The 15,789-nt window shown below is 33.7% G+C and overlaps 2 protein-coding genes and 1 pseudogene across 2 annotated transcripts; all 3 read left to right on the top strand.

Moving 5' to 3' along the window:
- Positions 1 to 906: 906 nt before the first annotated feature.
- Positions 907 to 6,398, top strand: LOC123192044 (annotated as a pseudogene).
- A 184-nt stretch (positions 6,399 to 6,582) lies between these two features.
- Positions 6,583 to 8,993, top strand: LOC123192179 (probable signal peptidase complex subunit 2). Its single transcript, XM_044604637.1, has 5 exons — positions 6,583 to 6,822; positions 6,920 to 7,071; positions 7,277 to 7,358; positions 8,394 to 8,536; positions 8,706 to 8,993. Exons 1-5 carry the CDS (start codon positions 6,724 to 6,726, stop codon positions 8,800 to 8,802), a joined length of 573 nt encoding a protein of 190 aa, XP_044460572.1. The 5' UTR covers positions 6,583 to 6,723; the 3' UTR covers positions 8,803 to 8,993.
- A 1,412-nt stretch (positions 8,994 to 10,405) lies between these two features.
- On the top strand, positions 10,406 to 15,127 carry LOC123193057. The gene is made up of 4 exons (XM_044605830.1): positions 10,406 to 10,932; positions 11,012 to 11,127; positions 13,298 to 13,541; positions 13,627 to 15,127. The coding sequence occupies exons 1-4, from the start codon at positions 10,585 to 10,587 to the stop codon at positions 14,992 to 14,994; spliced, it is 2,076 nt and encodes a 691-aa protein (XP_044461765.1). The 5' UTR covers positions 10,406 to 10,584; the 3' UTR covers positions 14,995 to 15,127.
- Positions 15,128 to 15,789: the final 662 nt, after the last annotated feature.

Below are 15,789 nucleotides of genomic sequence, written 5' to 3'. Positions count from 1 at the left end.
GCGGTCAAGACACCTAAGTTTAATGATCTAAAGATAATAGACATTAGGTTAATGTTGTCTCCTAATATGGTAGAGGTATAATTCATGATTGACACTTGTTGCACAAGAAAACACTTTTTGTCGTGGAGGCATTGACTTATAGCGTTCGACATTTAATTCATGCCTAGGGTTTATATCATCACACATGACAACAAGGTGTAAACTAGTTGATATCAGCCCTACATGTATAAGCATGACTCACACAAAGTAAGGGTGGTGTAAACTTGCAATGTTCAATGATAACTCATGCTTATAAAAGTTCAACTGCCATGTGTAAAACATCCCAAAGGAACATAATTTGTGTTAATAAGGGGTACACTCGTGTGATATCAACTTGTATTAACTATAAATCACACTATCTATCACCATCTTGCTGACGAAAGATATCATATTAAAAAAGTGAGTAGAGCTCTAATTTGTTTCACAACCCATAATAATTAAGCTTCACTAGTCACTCTAGGAAACCCTACATCCACCTTGCCTAAAACCATTACTGTGTTTTGTCCAAGTAAACGTTTGATCATATCCGTTCCATGATTTTGGTATGTTTAATTAATTTCCCACAAAAAAATATATTTATTTCCCGTTAAAAAATAACATAATTAAAATAAGAATTAGACAGTCAATTACCAAAAAAACCCATGGATTAGTCACGCATTCGAATACCACGAGGATCAAAGGGGTAATTTCTCTACGTCTGCTCCCGTCTATCGAACGTAAGAAAGGCGTGGGACTCAACCGAGACTGATGAAAGCGAACTAAAGGAATTCGTATATCCCGCCAAAGTCAAAGATTGTCCACGTTTTATAAACTTTTAGATCTCTGTAATGTTTTGTTAGTTCTTTTGATTTTAAAGCAAAACTATTTTTACGATTTTTCTCGAGAAAATAACAGGATTTTCCCGGGAAATTTTTGTTCGCTATGTCGGACGCTTTGATCAATGGACTGGCTGCAGCTGGTGGTGGAATCATCTCTCAGCTCATCACTTATCCGCTTCAAACTGTATGATTTATTCATGATCTCTGTTATTTTCTCTTAATTTCTTTTTGGTAATTATTTTTATTAATCTGTGTAGGTAAATACTCGGCAACAAACCGAGCGTGACTTGAAGAAAGAGATAAGGCAGCCTGGAACGATTGAACATATGTGTCAGGTTTTTATACAAGGAAAATTGAAATTTTTACCTTCATTTGTCTCACGTACACATTTATATTACACTTTTTATACTCTAAATATTTTTATCATTTTATATGATAGGATGTTTAAATTGTCTTTATCTTCAACCTTGAAAAACTAAAACTAAATTTACAGTATTATTTGTTTTTAATGTACTGTAGAGAGAGAATATAAATAAATATTTAGTATCAATATTTGAAACAAAATTTATATATATGTGTTAGATAAGATCAAGTGAATTTAAAATTATTGAGCTTAAATTTTTTAAATTAAATGTATAAAAATTATAAACTCAGTTGATTTTATCAACTGAAATTTTTAAAGCAGCACATAAAAAAATAATCCAAAAAACCACTCATAAAGAGTATGCACCGAAGTACTTAATGTTAAATATGTAATTTTAAAAATAAAAAAACTATCATAAAACTGATTTTGATTAGAAAGGTTATTTTGGAAGGGGGTCGGCAGTGCAAATTTTCCTTTAAATTTTGCTTTGACGGGTTGGCGCCTTTATTTTGCAAATTAATTTTTTTATTTAAATAAAATCATATATCTTTATTTTAGCTTTATTTAATTTTTATTTAAATAAATATATATTTTGTTAGAAATATTTCTTGTTAATTATTTATCATTTACTTGACGTATGAACCGTGATATATAAATAAATATATATTTAAAAAAATATTTATTTGTTTAGAGTAAATATTATTTTGTTAGAAGGAAAGTGCCAAAAAAAGGTTGGCGTCACCAACCCAGGTTAGCAACGTCAATCCGTTCTTCGTTTGAAAATTTTTCATACCAGAATTTTTGTATTTTTTAATCATCAATATAATATTAAACAACTTTAAATAATGAAAACAACATAAAATAACAATATTAAACAATTTAACAACATGAAATCATAACAAAATTTAATTTTACATGAAGTCATGAATATGAATCTACCATACATTATTTGATTTTCAATTATTATAAAGAAAATACATAATATATGAGCTTGAATCAAAACTGACCTAAATGTAGATGATTTTGTTGTGAAATTTTTGCAACAAATATTAATTCTCTAAATAAATCTACCAATTTTCTTTTCTCCTCCCTTGTGTCCAATTTGAATCATTTATAATGACTTTCGCACTGGTTTTATTGTTTAATTACATGTATTCTCTGTTAAAAAAATGTTTTTCTCATGCTGCAGAGATTCCTTTCTCATTAGAAGGCTGAAAAAAAATATTCTCTCTTTTTGTATGTAGGAGTTCCATCAAGAGAGTATTTTGGAAAAATGAAATACTGTTGTGGTATTTTTGTTTAGACTTTGAGATGGGTGTTATATATGTATACATGGTTAAAAAAAAGATAAAAATTTTAATTTTCCTTTATATATTTATTTTAATTATTTTTTGCTGATTTAGAACCGTGTAAAAGGAAGTAAACTAATTTTTTTTAAATCTTATATTAAGTTTACGACAATAGGAACCAGTAAGTGCTCTGAAAGTTGAGGGAGCTTGCAGTTTATCAATTATGAGAAATGTAAGGTTGAAATTTTGGCTTTGTGTATGTTTTAAATTTTCTCTTGTTTGGTTTATATGTAGGTTGTGAAACAGGAAGGGTGGGAACGGTTATATGGAGGTTTAACGCCATCTCTAGTGGTACTGCTGCATCTCAGGTGAGAGTTTATTTTATTTTTATGAAAGACTGGTTTAACATAAACTTTGAGTTAAAAGTAACCCACAAATTGCACTTAAAGGCTAGCTAATTAACTTCCTCAGGGCTTATGTGAAGATTCTATTCAATTAACTCTGAATCAAGTTCCTTATTCTGGCCTCTGGGGCTTGTTTTGTGGGCTGTATTTTTCTGTATGTCAGCTAGCATATACAATGTCTCACTGCATCCCTGTTAACTATTTAATTTCAATCAATCTTCCTTAGTACAGCATAATAACGGGTTATATACATTGGCTTAAATGAAGTGTTTTTCATTCTTTGCTGTGATTTGCATCAGTTTATTTAATTTTTTTTATTTCTTATATACTCGCCATTTTAATGTTACAGGGTGTTTACTATTATTTCTATCAATATTCAGGACTAAAGCTGAAGCTACAGCACTTGAATACAAGAGGAAAGGGATCGGTGATGGATCAGTTGGCATGTTTTCATCACTTGTGGTTGCTGCTCTAGCAGGGTAAATTTTATAGAGTTCTAGTGAATTTGGTTCATTGCATATAACTAAATTATTTAATAAATTTCTGTGCTGTTGTAATTCTTATCATGCTCAGCGCTGTCAGTGAGGGATAGGAGAATTGATTTTCAGGAATATAGTTCTTATCTGTGTTATATTTTACTCCTTGTACATTCTGCCCATCTATTAGTGCATATATCTTTGCATAATAGAATACTTTTATCTCAAAGTTGTGACATAAATATTGATTTCTGAAAAATGCAATTTGTTTGATCACATAGACTCCTCCCAAAAACCTGAATCTTTAATTAGCATGGCACTAAAACTTTTTAAACATATAATTCAAGTCTTTTAATATATTGCAGATCAAATTAGAACATGTTCAGGTGATTTTTATATCACCTAACTATTTTTTTTATTTCTCCTATTCTTATTAGTGTAATTTAATGCTAAAAGGATGGCTGATTCTTTCTTTGTGTAGGTGTGTAAATGTTCTGTTGACAAACCCCATTTGGGTTGTTGTTACCCACATGCAGGTAACACCTAAGTAACATTTTTAAGTTTTTGTTTGTTCTATATATGATATGTTCATTAATTAAAATGCCCTTTCTTAATTATCTGTTGATTAAGAAGATTTTTGGTTGCAAAATATTGGAGGTTCCCCCTTTGAACTTGAGTTTGTGGTTTTCCTAATACTTCATGGAAGTTGTGTTTCAGGGGCCTATGTATTACACTGCATGAATTTGCTATAGGAGTAATGAAATACATGAGATATTATATATATTTTTTATGTAAATTAACTTTTAACAGTGTTTATATTTCTTATATGCATGTCTTCATGTGTTTCCTCCAAGCTCTAAATCAGGCAATGGGATCTGAATTTTGGTTTTCCATATGGCATCATGTATGCTTCTTTTGCACGTTAACAGGTAATTTATGTGGGATGAATTGGCTTCATGTTTCAAATTATTGTTTCCTGCAGACTCAGACTAAAATATTGAAGATGTCCCAGCCCAGTCGATCAGAACCAGTTACTCAAGATGAAGTGATTTCTGCTGCACTTGAGCCTCCTCCCTATGGAACTAGCCATGTGGTGGGTAGAATAAGTTGTTAATTTTATAGTTTTATGTAGTTTGTTCAGTTGTGAGATTGGAAATAATTCTGTAGCTATTATCTTGTTGGGGTGAGAAACAGGGAAAGAAAATTTCCTATATATTTGTTTGATGTCTAATATTTACAGATTCAAGAAATCTATGGCAAAGCTGGATTTTGGGGCTTTTGGAAAGGTGTATTCCTGACATTGATCATGGTAGGTGAGAACATACTCATCTCTCTGTCACTGTGGTGTCACTGACTGTTTCCAACTACTTTTTACAGGTGAGCAATCCTTCCATACAATTTATGCTTTATGAAACTATGTTAAAGAAGCTGGAAGAAACAACGTGCCTTGAGAAAGAAGGATAGCACAGGAGTAACTGCTTTAGAGGTTGGTTCTCACTGCAGTTATCTGTCACCTCCATTTTTTTAAAAATCTTATTCTTAAAATCAGTACTTTAGTGCTCACATATTGACCTCCTCCTTTTTTGTTCTACAATAATTTGCAAGCTATATAAACTGCTTGATTGTGCTAGATATTTCTTCTTGGAGCTTTTGCAAAACTCGGAGCCACTGTTGTAACATATCCACTACTTGTTGTAAAGGTAGACTTCCAAGTTTCAATTTTATTTTTGAAAACAACTTATACTAAGCTGATAAGCAACTCATAATGAGTCATGACCTCAAGATTCAATCTTTAGTTGTGAGGTAATGAATTTATTTATGAGACTAGCAAGTGAAGTTTGTATTAAATTGAATAAAACTAACAAAAGTTCCTTCCTGGCTTAGCTTTCCCAAGTTAATTTTAAAAATTTCATGAATAACTTACTATTCCTCTAATGTTGTAAGTTGTAACATGGCAAAATGAATTTCCTTACAGCACTTTGTCCTGCCATGTTTTTGAAGTTGGCACTTGACATATTCATTTTGTTGTTTTTGGCAAAGAATGAATATGTTATGAGAAATAACAGGCAGAAAAATCTTTCTTCCCAGAAATCCCAACTTCAGAGAAAATCTGCCATACTTGAAATTGTTGTAGCAAAAATTGCTTAAGTCAGTGATGAAGACTGTTTATTACCATTTCAATTTTGTTCTTAATTTGAATTTGGTGGGGAATTTAAGCATCTCCGCATATCTGTTCGTTTATTTGTTACAATTCCTTAATGACTGTCTGGTTTTTTTTTTTTTAAGTCGAGGCTTCAAGCAAAACAGATTCAAACAGGGGATAAAAGGCACCACTATAAAGGTTTGGATTCTTTTGAAGAAATTTCATGTATGATGATTTGGGAAAGTAATCCTATTAAATAGCTGGCATCGCCACCGAACCTGGACTAGTTGTTTTTACCTTGTTTTAGCTTTGTCTAAAAATGTAATTTGAAATGCACAGATGTAGAGTAAATTATATTTAGGCGTTAACCAACTATGCTTATATTATACACCAAGTGAAAGGAGAAAGACAGCGCCGACATGCTTCATATTTATGTGCCTAAAACTCTTATCTAAGTTTTCTTAATGTATCCTCATTTCATAGAGGTCACTGAGATTGTTATATCTTCCTTGAACTATAAATATAGGCACAGTGGATGCCATCTTGAAGATGATTCGCTACGAAGGTTTTAATGGCTTTTTACAAGGGTATGAGTACAAGGATTGTTCAAAGTGTTCTTGCAGCTGCTGTTTTGTTCATGGTGAAGGAAGGGCTTGTCAAGGGTACTCGGCTCTTGCTCACCAAGGACCGTGTTTCCATCAAGCCTCCTTGATCAAGACCGTTATCGGTTAGTAGAATGATGCTAGTCCAAATGTTTAGGATAAAGGATTTATTGGCCTGAAATTAGGCCCTAAGCATAGAAAATAAGGTCATTTCAATACCAGGATAATTTATTGAAACATAATGGAATACCCAATTCGGATTTGTTGAATCTTGGAATGTGTATCACCGGCCTTGCCTCCAAATTTGAGTGTTATAATCATATATATTTAATTTAATTGATTAATTAGCTCTGTTAGTTTCCTTATTTATTTCCCTCTTAGTCTTGTCTTTCCAAATAAGAAATTAAAAAAAAAATAAAGGAAAAATCGCAATCCAATAAAACGTTTCAATTTTCCTGACTTAGTCCGATAAAACGATGTCGTTGAAGCCCAAGACAGTCAACTGTATCAACACGCTTTATAATCTCCGACTGGAAGGAAGACCTCAAATTCACTGACAATTTTCAGACAAACACCGCGGCGGAAAAAATGCCAGAGAAAGCAGAAATGGCTAACAAAAACCCTAAGAAGGCAAATCTCTTAGATCACCATTCCATCAAACACATCCTCGATGAGACCGTTCCTGAGGTAATCTAAAAACCTAGATCCATTCATTTTATCAGTTTAATTTTTTAAGCTCCTTAAAACATTGAGGTTTTGTTTTAATTTAATTTTGCTGAAATAGATTGTTAGCAGTCGCGGTTATGTGGAAGACGTGAGAATGAGCAATATTAGATTGTTGATGGGATCAATTATCATTGTCATTGCGTTGGTTGCTCAATTTTACAAAAAGAAGTTTCCAGAGAATCGCGATTTTTTGATCGGATGTATCGCGTTATATCCTCTTCTTGTTTTCTTTAATTTTTTTTTTTTCAATTTTGATTTTATTTTGGTTAGATCTGAGGCCTGTTTGTTATATTTAATTGAAACCTTTATTATTTGTTTTGCAATTTGATATTTGTTCTACTTGAAGATTTGATGTTTCTCTTATTTTTCTGCAATGAGGCAGATTTCAATTGTTTTTGATCCTTGACTCTGGCAAGTATATAGTTTTCAATGTGATATTGCAGCTATTCATCCACACAAAGGAAAAGAACGCAATCTTATTTACTTATCCTCGCGAGGTAAGCACCTTTTCCTGTTATGAATACGACGTTTTGGAGATATTTTTGCTAGATAGCATTTTTGCAATTCTATGCATTTAATGTCTTGAACGCATGTATTCAGCATTCTATGAGTGTTTGAATAGAACATAGATGGTGAAACATTATTGATATATGTTTTTTTTTTTCAATATACTACTCAAATGTATGCCACCTTTTTTGTAGTTATACATGTTCTTTGAGGCAAGTAAATGCAAATTCCTTGATATAAATACTGCAGTGTCTAACTTAGTTGATTTGAATGAGCAGAGTGACTTAGTAATTTTTATATCCCTGAATTCTTGTTATTTACTGTGTGGAGTTGCTTCATAGCATTTTTTGATGGTGCCTCTAGTTAAATGTGCCTATTTGTTGATAAGTTCATGGGTTTTTGGTTGTTCTGTGAAGACATTCCATATGTACGTTTAAGTCCCTTCTGCAGTTTTTCTGCAACCTCAGATTGAGGAAGCTTTGGAATCCTTATTTTCTTGGTGAGAGTTGATTTTTTACCAATGTTTTGTGTAGGTTTTTTAGGCATTGTCCATATGGTTGGAGGATTAATCTAGGTTTAAGGTAGCAGAGACAACTGGGATGGTGATATTGTTTAGTTTATTTAGTGTGTTTGGAAGGTAGCAATTCTGAAGATTTATTTTCCATAAAGCTCTATCTTCTCTGATTGCTTTTTATTGGGTCCTCTTTCTCACTTAATGCTATTCAGTGCAAAGTTCTACCTCCGGTGTCCATGGATATTTTTATTTTTCCAATTACTTTTTCTTGATCTCTGCAATATCTAGACTAATTTTGCCAAGGCAGATCCTTCTAATATTGGCTTTAGGTTATGAATTTCTCCTCTCTAGGCTATCTGTACTAGCATCTCATATAAAATAACAATATTACATATTCTTGCCGCATTTTTTATAAATTAATTAAGTTTTACTGGTAAACTTTTTAGTCATGTTAATACACTAATGATTTATTATTTAAGTAATATCTTGGCCATGGGAATTTGTTTAACAGGGTTCCTTCTCCAGCACTGGTTTGGTGGTTTCTTCTAAATTGCCAAGATTCTCTGATCTGTACACTCTTACCATCACAAGTGCAGATCCAAAATCAATTTCTGCAGGGCGGCCAGTTGAGCTTACCAAAAGTGTCACTCAATGGTCTCTTTCTCTGTCTCTCTCTGTGTCTCTCTTTCACACACACGTGTACACTTATCCCTTTGTTTGTTTATGCTAAGTGCATATACATTGCGTATTCTATAAGTTTATGGAGTTTGGATATGAAATGATGTATCTACCCCACATTTCTGATGTCTTAAAAATATTGCAGGTTCACCAAGGATGGAGTTTTGGTGGAGGGCCTATTCTGGAAAGATGTTCTATCTCTAGTTGATGAATATACAGCAGAACCAAAGAAGAAGAAGTAATGTTAAGCTTCAGAGCTCTTGTGATAGATTACTGTTTAGGAAGTGAGATCCAGTGATAGTGTCTTTTACTGCAAGATGTTTTTGGTAATTAAGATGCAACTGAATGAATCAACTTTAGACAACAGTTTAACCGTTTTTCAAAAAATGCCTCTTAATGAAATTGGAGGGTTGGCATCTTTTTATATCATAAATTTGCATTTCTTAAATAATATCAAATATTTTTTTTAAATATTTTAATTAACAGTTTCCAACCTGTTAGATGCAAGAATTTTCTTAGCTGTTAATTTTGTTTTTTTGGTGGTAAGTTTCAAACCGGAGGGGGAACTTATGCTAGGAATCTTAGTATACACTGTATGGTTGGTAATAGAACGCTATCGATTCTATAGTTGTAATGCGACAGGTTAGTATTTAGAATTTGTGGGATGATGGCTGTGTTTGTTCAACGGGTTCATTATGAGAATAGTTGGATTGGTACTAGCCAGGTGACAATGCGTATAATTATAATATAATTGATTTCCCCATTTTTCGGATTGTCTACACAGCTCTGCCCTCCACCCCTTGATGTGAACTTTTTTAACAGTAGGTTAAAGTGGAGAACTGCGCGAAGAACAAGACTTCAGGTTCTCATACAGTTTTAAAAACAATAACATTATGGGTCTAATTTTTTTTATTAAATATTATTTTATTTTTTATTTTTAATTATTTAATTATATAATAATATATTATTATTTATGTTTAAAAAAAAATATATAAATTCTATATATAACATTATTCTTTTGAAAAATCTTAAACAACTTACTTTTTCTTTTAAGACTACTGAACTCAGTCAATCTGATGGGCCATTGTGGCATCAAGAATATCCCCTTTTTTCACCCTCTCTCTCTCTCTCTCTCTCTTTGTTATGGAGGTAAACTTTCATAGCCAACAGTCCTTGTTTGGTTGGAATTTCTGAGATCGCCCAAATTCCCTTATGCCCCATGAATATCATAAATCAATAATAAAATGCTCAGGAACTTACATGCACCATAACAAATTTGAAGTTGAATCTCACATCACATACATAGATTGTATTAAAAGAAAAAATTGATAATATTTAAATAAAATATTATTGAATATTGTACGAGAAGGAATAAAAAATGGAGTGTTCCGAATGAAAGGTGGACTAGAGAAGACAGCATCTGTAATCTAAGGTCTCACATTTTTTCTAAAATTAATTAATTACCTGTCCCTTTTTTCATGATTAATTTTATTTTTTTTCGTCTCAGCTACCCCTTTTTCAGGGCAAACACCAGTTTAAATGACGAAAAGTTTCCATTCCTCGCCTCCTCATTAACCTTTCCTCCGGATGCGTACGTTAGAACTCAACGACCTTCCAGCAATCAAATAAAATATTTTGGCTGACGTCAACCTTCTTAACTACAAGCTTGTGGACCCAGGACATGTCCTCGTTTGCTTACGTCGCGGACCTCAAACCATCAACAAAACTATATTTGATAATTGATAACTGCCCTTTCGAATCCACCAGGCATTATTGTTGTTATTATTTGTTGTTGCTGTTTTTTTTTTTTTAATCATTTGTTTAATGTATATACATATATATTTATATTTATATAACAAACCCTGTCCTTAACGCTTTTCTCTTTATCTCTCTATTTCCTTGCAAGCAACCTACAACAATTAACCGAAAATTTTCCTCTCAAATCCTATTAAATTATCATTTTTTTATTCGAACTAAGCCGTTGATTTTTCAATCCTGAATATACTGGAAAAAAGGAATCTGTCATGGCGGACTCCAAAAAGCACGATATTGTTGACAATCGTGTAGATCGATCTAACGGCGACGATTACACGGACAGTTCATCGATTTCTTCGACCGGTGATGAAACCTCCACCGTTGGATCGCGTGAGATTGGACTGACGGAGCGATTGACCGACATCTTTGTCGAGGAAGGAGACGGAGATTTGTTGCTTCAACGGAGCGATCGTGAGGATAGGGTTTTGCAGTGGCTTCAGGCTCTCGATATGCAAGTCATGGGAGCTTGTCGTGCTGATGAACGATTGAAGCCGTTGTTAAAGTCTAATGCTTCAAGCGGCATCGCCGAGGATCGGTTATTGGCTCATTTAAGTCAGGTACACTTGTTTTGATTTTTTTTTTTGTGCTTTTCTTGTTAATTTGGCTGATAAGTGATTTTGAGCGTTATGTGAACAGAACTTTGAGCCGTCGGAAGTGTGTATGTTAGCGAGGTGTTTTTGCATACCACTTGTGTCAATTCGAGTTGGGAAGGTAAACAAGCAAGGGAGCCTGCTATGCCCAACTTCTATAAGGTAATTGGTTTTGGTTTTGAGTCCATATTCGTGTTTCGACTTGCCCATGTATGTGTGATGAAGCATGATTTTTGGATTTTAGCTTTCTTAGTATCATCACAATGCATAAATCATTAGAAATTGTGAAAATGATGGCTGTTTTGCACGGTAAAAGATATAAAAAGGAGAATAAATACCATGTATGTAAGTTCGTTCTAGTAAGAATTATCATAAAATGGTTTTAACCCATTCTTTTGTTGGGTGGTTATATTTTCAGCTTCTTGTTATTAGTTAATCGGATGGCTCAATATGATTGGGATTCTCAAGCCACATTGTTTGTTTAATTTTAATCTATGATTAATTCTTTGTGTTACTGTGGTTTTAGTTATAAATGGGAAAAAAACCTTCGGCAAGGTCAAGTTCAGGAAGCCATTTTGTTTAATTATGTTCAATAATATCATTCAATGAATTTAGTTCTTGTTTTGCAAGTTGTCTTTTGTTGATTTGTTGTTCTATTTTTATTGTTGGTAACGCGAACAGATATGATGGTTCCTTTTGCAGCTATCTAATGGTAATTGATTGCTAATTTGCTGTGGCAATTTTATGACTGCTGGCAGGAGGTTTAAAATATACATGATTTAAAATGTCCTGATGTTTCACAATATGTCACTCATGTTAATATGCTTGTAAGTTTGATGTTAATATTTCTGTTGCATGTGTGTCCTCATGTTTTGAGAATATTTTGGCCTTTGTTTTTGCTCTGTACTGGTGAAATTAACCTTCTGTTTGTCTGGTTTGATCATAGCACAAGGGTTTCTGCTTTTGGTACAACATTATAATTTTAAAATGTATGATCACCTTTAGTAAACTTCACTCAAACATGGTTCATGAAATTGCAAATGCATATCTGACTTGGCTTTTTATAGGATATATCTTGTCTACATTTTTCTAATTACTTTTTAATTAGGCTGCTACACAAGAAAAGGTATTGAGGTTTATTAAATGACTTTGCCATATCATCATAATGGTTATAAATAAAACTGGCCTTAGTGATTAATTTTTTCAATTTGCTCTGTGGTGTGGCCTTTTCAATTTCATTGACTGTATTTTTTGGGTCTTCAAATATGATTTTCTTAGGAAGTTTTCTGGTGGCGGATGATAATAGTTGAAACTGTAGGATTCTATATTTAGTTTATTGATGGTGATAATGTTCACACTTCCAAATAAATATATCTTTTGACTTGTAGGTAAAGTGGGCGTATTAATGATCTCTGAATTAAGGGGAAATGAAGGTAGTTTCATCTCCTATATTATATGGTTTTGCTGTATTTGTGTATGTAGAGACAATATTTAATTACCATAGAAGAAAAAGGAGTGTGAATTCCTTGTCTTAAAATTACTTGTGATCCTAAGTTGATGTTAGTACATTCTTTATTTTCTATTAAAATATATGGTGGGCTGTGAAATGTTTAATTCGATTTGAATTTGTTCATATCTTCTTTTCATTGTTTTTTATTTGATTTTATCATTCATTTTAGTTTTGTATGCTTGTTAAAGTGATGAATATGAATTCAGTTGTTCTTTGAAAATCTATCTGTTATAAAATGTCCTGTATTCTTGTGGATCTTGATTAATACCTCTGTGTGAAATAACCTTTAACAATATATATGGGTTTTGCTCTAACTTGTTGAATTAGTAATGGAACTGAAAAAAACAAAAGTGAACACATTTAGGTCTTTTTAACTGGATGTCTTATAGTTTTGACCATTTGCGCAACTGCTGCTAATAATTTCAACCAAAAACCCTGGGGATGTGATGGACACTCTTGCTTACTCATGTTTTTCTAGGATATTGAGGTATTAGATCCCTATAGGATTGACAGTACTCACAATGAATCACTCACTGGGTGTTTTGTGGGTTACCTTACATGCATTCTGTAGGAAGCAGCTACTTATCAACTAATGCATCAATCATCATGTCTTAGCTTACTAGTTTCATATTTGTTAAAATTTGAATAAAACTGAAATATGAGACCTACTCTGTGCTCAATTTGTTAAAAGACAAGAGTATTTGCCCCTTCACCCCTTTGGATCGGTATAGCTTTAATTTTTATAGTGTTTAAACTTCTTCACAGCTTCATTTCATTGTTTCCTTCTTCTCAACTATTTATGTCTTTTTCTTAATATTACAGAGGTAATCTAAGTCTTGCAATCTTGCCAACATCTGATCTGCGGCTCTCATTCCTTGGAGATGATGGTCATACAGAAAGATTGTTTACCCTGAGTAGCAAATCTGAGTGCTCTGCTGTTGTAATTGATGAGATTCCGGCAGACCATTCTGGCCGATCATTTCGAATAGAGAGCCCAGATAGCAGAGTTTCATACTTCTGGTGCTCAGAGAAGTCTAAACTTTTCGGCGTTGAATTGATTTCAAAGGTATATGTTATTTGATGATGGTCACATCTTTAATAAGATCTCAATTTAGGGAATTATTTGATAATATTTAATCTCTTTCTTACAGATGAAAGATTTTATCAAGAGGAAACCTTCAATTGCTGAATTAACTGGAATCAGTGAGTCACGCCTCGGGTTTCTAGCAACTCACCTTCGTGCCTATCTTGTGGGATCATCATTGAGCAACACCCGAGCAAGTTGTGCAAATTCACTTGCTCCTTTGTGTGGTACCATATCGAATTTGTCAGATTCAGTTCAAATTACTCAATGCCAGTCTTCATCCTCTAAGTCTTTGCGATTGCGGCACTCTGGCAGTCAAGCTGTAAAGGCAAATTCAATCTACCAGGGTAGCCTCAGTCCAAGATCAAGTTCCTTCAAAGAGGGTCTATCCAGAAGCCTGTCCTCTCTAAGAAGTGCTGCTGCTAGGGAAAAGTTAAGGCGCCGAGGTGATGGCTATCTGTCTGCTGTTGACAACTTGACAGTTTCTTCACCTACTACTGCTGATGAATCATGTTCGAATCAATCTGATACTGGCAATAATACGTTAGAAGGCAGAGGTTGCCAATTGTCTACCTCTTTTCTTGAATCACTTGGGAAATTTTCTGTCCCTTCAACCTCAAGCCCATTGACCGAAGTCTCTACCACAGGTTCACCTCTCTTGTCTCCTTACTATTGTTGGTGCCCTCTAGGTGTGTCATCATCGTTGCAACATCCAGCAATACCTTCTCAACTCCCAGTCTCATCAAGTGAACTACCTTTACTCCCACCACTTTCTTCCTTGTTATCAGCTAATGCATCTGCCAGTTTGTTGGCGCCAACTTCACCTCTTAATCTTGCTGACATTCCTTCATTGGATTTCCCAGCTTTCCTGCCAGATCCGTTGGTTCGGTTGCAAGTGTCAAGTTCTCAGCAGATACCAACTTTCACACCTTTAATATGTGACCCAATTGTTCACATTCCAGTGATTGATGTTTGCTCTTCAGGTCAAGGATATCTGGTGAGTGGTGGTCCTGGTATATCAACATCAATCCCTCCATTGCACCCAAAACTCGTTAACCCGATGATTCCTGAGAGTGAATCAGTGGTAGAGAATGGTGCAAGAGAGACATTGCGACTACTCATTAGTGGTTCAAGTCAGAGCAACCCTCCATTGATTGATGTGTTGCCTGCTGTTCTGAGTAATGTTGATGAGAACCAAAACATTCTTCTTGCTGGTAGGCGGGGTCTCTATTGCGGCACCAGAGATGTTGATGCTATTGGGAAAAGCATTGCATTGGTATCATTATCTGAGAGCTCAAACATCGGAGAGATCAAATGTGAGAAGCTTGAGGAGAAGGTGGATGCATTGCAGGAGGATTCAAATGCTGTTAATTCTGATGATGATGGTGATAAGAGTGGGCATATGCCAAATTTGAGTGAAGAGAGTAGAGAATAATATCAGAATGTATTTCGATTTGTGATTTGAATTTTGTTTGTAGATGTGTACGTGCTATGTTCCACTCCAAAATGTAGATATATGGTTGCGGCTGTAGCATTTTGAATTATAACTAGTTCAAGTCTAGCCTTAACCTCTCGCGGTATAATGCCATCGTTCCCAGTGTCGGTGGTAAGAGACTGGAGTACAATAATAAATTAAATCGTGGATCACAAAATGACAACAATCTTGTTGTACAGACTTTGCTTGGAATACTTAATGCAATAAAATAAATCTCAGCCCTTTAACCTCAACGGAGCGCAAACATTTGGGAGTTTATTGTTGCAATAAAATTATGTCCATTCATTTTTATTTTGAGTATATAAATATGTATATATTTATCAAATAATTTAATAATTTTAAATTAAATATAAAATAACAAATTAAAAACGTGTATGTTTATTTGTGTACTATAAGTAGTGGCATAATATTGTTCTTATACCTGTGGGTCGTGGCAACACCTGAGGACAAATTTTTGGTGGTTGGATTCTTGCACAAAAAGAGTTGACAAGAAAGCCCTACCAAAAGAAGCAAAAAATGTCTGGAGAGATTCCAAAACCCAAAAAATGAGGACTGCAAATCTCTTAATCAACATAACTAATTAAGAGACTCAGATCAGAGGCAAACAATGAAGAACCCACTTCCAATTCAAAAATTTTGATAAGACAAAAACCCTTTCCAATTGCAATAATTTATAGATAAATGGTCAGGATCGATCAATCAATCAGATTAAAGATTTGCTGACTTTTCTGTCCA

The sequence above is a fragment of the Mangifera indica genome, chromosome 12, assembly GCF_011075055.1.
Source record: "Mangifera indica cultivar Alphonso chromosome 12, CATAS_Mindica_2.1, whole genome shotgun sequence".
Classification (NCBI taxonomy): Eukaryota; Viridiplantae; Streptophyta; class Magnoliopsida; order Sapindales; family Anacardiaceae; genus Mangifera; species Mangifera indica.
Note: the sequence above shows the minus strand (reverse complement) of the source record. Positions and strands in the feature narration are given on the sequence as shown.

Coding starts and splice junctions, on each gene's coding strand:
- LOC123192179 (XM_044604637.1), top strand. CDS start 6,724: ATGCCAGAGAAAGCAGAAATGGCTAACAAAAACCCTAAGAAGGCAAAT. Junction 6,823..6,919: donor TCGATGAGACCGTTCCTGAG/GTAATCTAAAAA, acceptor TTGCTGAAATAG/ATTGTTAGCAGTCGCGGTTA. Junction 7,072..7,276: donor TTGATCGGATGTATCGCGTT/ATATCCTCTTCT, acceptor TGACTCTGGCAA/GTATATAGTTTTCAATGTGA.
- LOC123193057 (XM_044605830.1), top strand. CDS start 10,585: ATGGCGGACTCCAAAAAGCACGATATTGTTGACAATCGTGTAGATCGA. Junction 10,933..11,011: donor TATTGGCTCATTTAAGTCAG/GTACACTTGTTT, acceptor TTATGTGAACAG/AACTTTGAGCCGTCGGAAGT. Junction 11,128..13,297: donor CTATGCCCAACTTCTATAAG/GTAATTGGTTTT, acceptor TTAATATTACAG/AGGTAATCTAAGTCTTGCAA.